The sequence below is a fragment of the Cebus imitator genome, unplaced genomic scaffold, assembly GCF_001604975.1.
Source record: "Cebus imitator isolate Cc_AM_T3 unplaced genomic scaffold, Cebus_imitator-1.0 Scaffold200, whole genome shotgun sequence".
Taxonomy (NCBI): domain Eukaryota; kingdom Metazoa; phylum Chordata; class Mammalia; order Primates; family Cebidae; genus Cebus; species Cebus imitator.
In genome coordinates this window covers 1,054,522-1,056,911 of record NW_016107515.1, presented here as the reverse complement: position 1 = coordinate 1,056,911, position 2,390 = coordinate 1,054,522, and the positions used below count along the sequence as shown (strand labels likewise).

Sequence of the window (2,390 nt, the reverse complement as noted above, 5' to 3'; positions counted from 1 at the left end):
ATCAAACCAAGCAGATATTTAGCCATTTGGAGCCTGCCTACTTTCAATACCCTGTGAAACTGCACCTATTATCTGCTAGCCATAGAGAAGGTAGACCCAAGGGTTACATAAAGACCCTACTGCCCTTTGCAGTTCTCTGACCCAGAGATGCTCCATCTGAGCTCTCTGTGCTGGACAACTCCTTTAGACATGTGACCCCCCTCTCAGGTCCCCTTCTTGCCCAAGAGTTCTTTTGCCCTCTTCCCCTGCTGGGTGATGGCCTGCACCATCATGTCTGGAAGGCCTCTTTCTGTAAGGGAGCCTCTTGGCATGTAAACCTGTCCAAATGCCCCCCTAAGCAAAGCCGCTTGTATGCTACTGCCATCTTGTGGTCATTTATTTTTCTTCGGTCAGCCCTGAAAACCCTTGAACTCCGAATAGCACCAGGGCAGGCCTGGCTTCCTGCTACTGTCATCCGAGGCCCAGCTCTATCCCCCATCAATGTGCAGCCTCAGTGCTATGGTTTGAACGCTTGTGTGTGTTGAAATCTTAACCCCTGAGGTGAGGGTATCAGGAGGTGGGGCCTTCTGGGAGGTGATTAGGTCATAAGGGTGGAGCCCTCGTGAATGGGATCAGTGCCCTTTTATTAATAAAAGAGACCCCAGGCTGGGCACATTGGCTTATGCCTGTAATCCCAGTGCTTTGGGAGGCCGAGGCAGGCAGATTGTTTGGGCTCAGGACTTTGAGACCAGCCTGGGCAACACAGAAGACCCCATTTATACCAAAAACACAAAAATTATCCAAGCACGGTAGCACATGCCTGTAGTCCCAGCTACTTGGGAGTTTGAGGTGGGAGGACTGCTTGAGCCCCAGAGGCAGAGGTCACAGTGAGCCCTGACTGTGCCACTGCACTCCAGCCTCGGCCACAGAGCATGACCCTGTCTTGAAAACAACACAAAACAAAACCACAAAACACCCAAAATCCAAAGAGACCCCAGAGCTAGTCTCCCTTCCGCTATGTGAGGATGAAGTGAGAATGAGCCATCTATGAAACAGAGAGTAAACCCTCTCCAGACCACAAGTGCGCCGGCACCTAGACTGGATTTCCCAGCCTCCAGAAGTGTGAGAGATGAATATCTGCTGTTTATAAGCCACCCAGTCAGTGGTAATTTGTTATAGCAGCCTGAATGAACTAAGATACTCGGCCAAAGAATAGTAAGTCTCCAAGCCTCGGTCTCCTCACCTACAGAAATGGGGATGACCAGGGCCAGCTTCACAGTGTTAGGTGTGGATTCAATGAGATAAAGTAGAAAAACAGACTGCAACATGGCCTGGTGGAGTGGTTGCTCAGTCCACGCCAAGCTGTTGGATGCGGCTCCCCATCCTGTCTCCACCTTTCGTAAACCCAGCTCGCTTGTTAACAATTTCCACCCACTCTAGGCCTGTTCCTTTCTTTTCTTCCCTTGACTTCTGGAATAATGTCAAATAGTGTTGGTGACAACTGGTGTCCTTGCCTTGTTCCTTATTTCAGTGGGGTTTTTCCCCAGGTTTCACCATGAAGAATGATGTTTAGTTTTGGGGATGGAGAAGGTCTGGGGGTTTTTCTTGTCCATCCCTGCTTCCCAGGGCTGGGATGCCCATTGACAGAAACTCTGGGCCAAGACAGTGCTGCCACTCGCACATCCCTACCTCGAAGGAGCTCCTGCTTCCTCATGAGGCATTCACGCTCCTTGTCACAGATCTCCCGCCTGTTGTCGGCAGTGAGCTTCTTCATGGCCAGCTCCAGGTCCTCCTTCTGCTTGGCTACAAAGTCCCGGTCCTATGGGGAGGGAGGAAGACAAGCCTTTACTCAGAGCTGGCACCTCAATGTCTCTTCCTATTATGGAAGAAAAGCCCACGTGATCAGAGAAGAAAATTCAGAAAATGAAAAAGAAATTGGTGGAGGGGAAATTGAAGAGAGACTTAGAGATACATCAATTTCAACATGTGGGCTTCATCTGGATCCTGGCTTAAAGAACAATTTTATTTTTTTTAAAAGATGACATTCACCAGACCACTGGAAACTGGAATGCTGACAATGTGATGCTGTTCAGCAATTATTGTTGAATTTGCTAGGTGTGTTTATGGTATGGTGGTTATTTTTGTGATGTTTGACAGGTAAAATAATATGATGTCTGAGATTGGATTCAAAATAATACCTTGGGGTCAGGGAGTGAATGAGTGCCCATGAGGTCATATTACTAAGATTAGGAGATAGGTATATGGCAGTACATTATACCATTATACCTATTCCTATGTTTCTATGTTTTGTTTTATCTTGAGAGAGGGTCTCGCTCCGTCACCCAGGCTGGAGTGCAGTCACTTGAGCTTGGCTCACTGCAACCTCAGCCTCCCAGGTTCAAGTGATTCTC

The 2,390-nt window shown here is 48.3% G+C and overlaps 1 protein-coding gene across 1 annotated transcript in view; it reads right to left on the bottom strand.

Moving 5' to 3' along the window:
* Positions 1-2,390, bottom strand: part of STK10 (serine/threonine kinase 10) — a 157,986-nt gene that overhangs the window by 19,851 nt on the left and 135,745 nt on the right. The window contains exon 14 of the mRNA XM_017547673.2: positions 1,669-1,798. Within this exon, the coding sequence (XP_017403162.1) occupies positions 1,669-1,798 (130 nt within the window). The remainder of the gene's footprint in view (positions 1-1,668; positions 1,799-2,390) is intronic.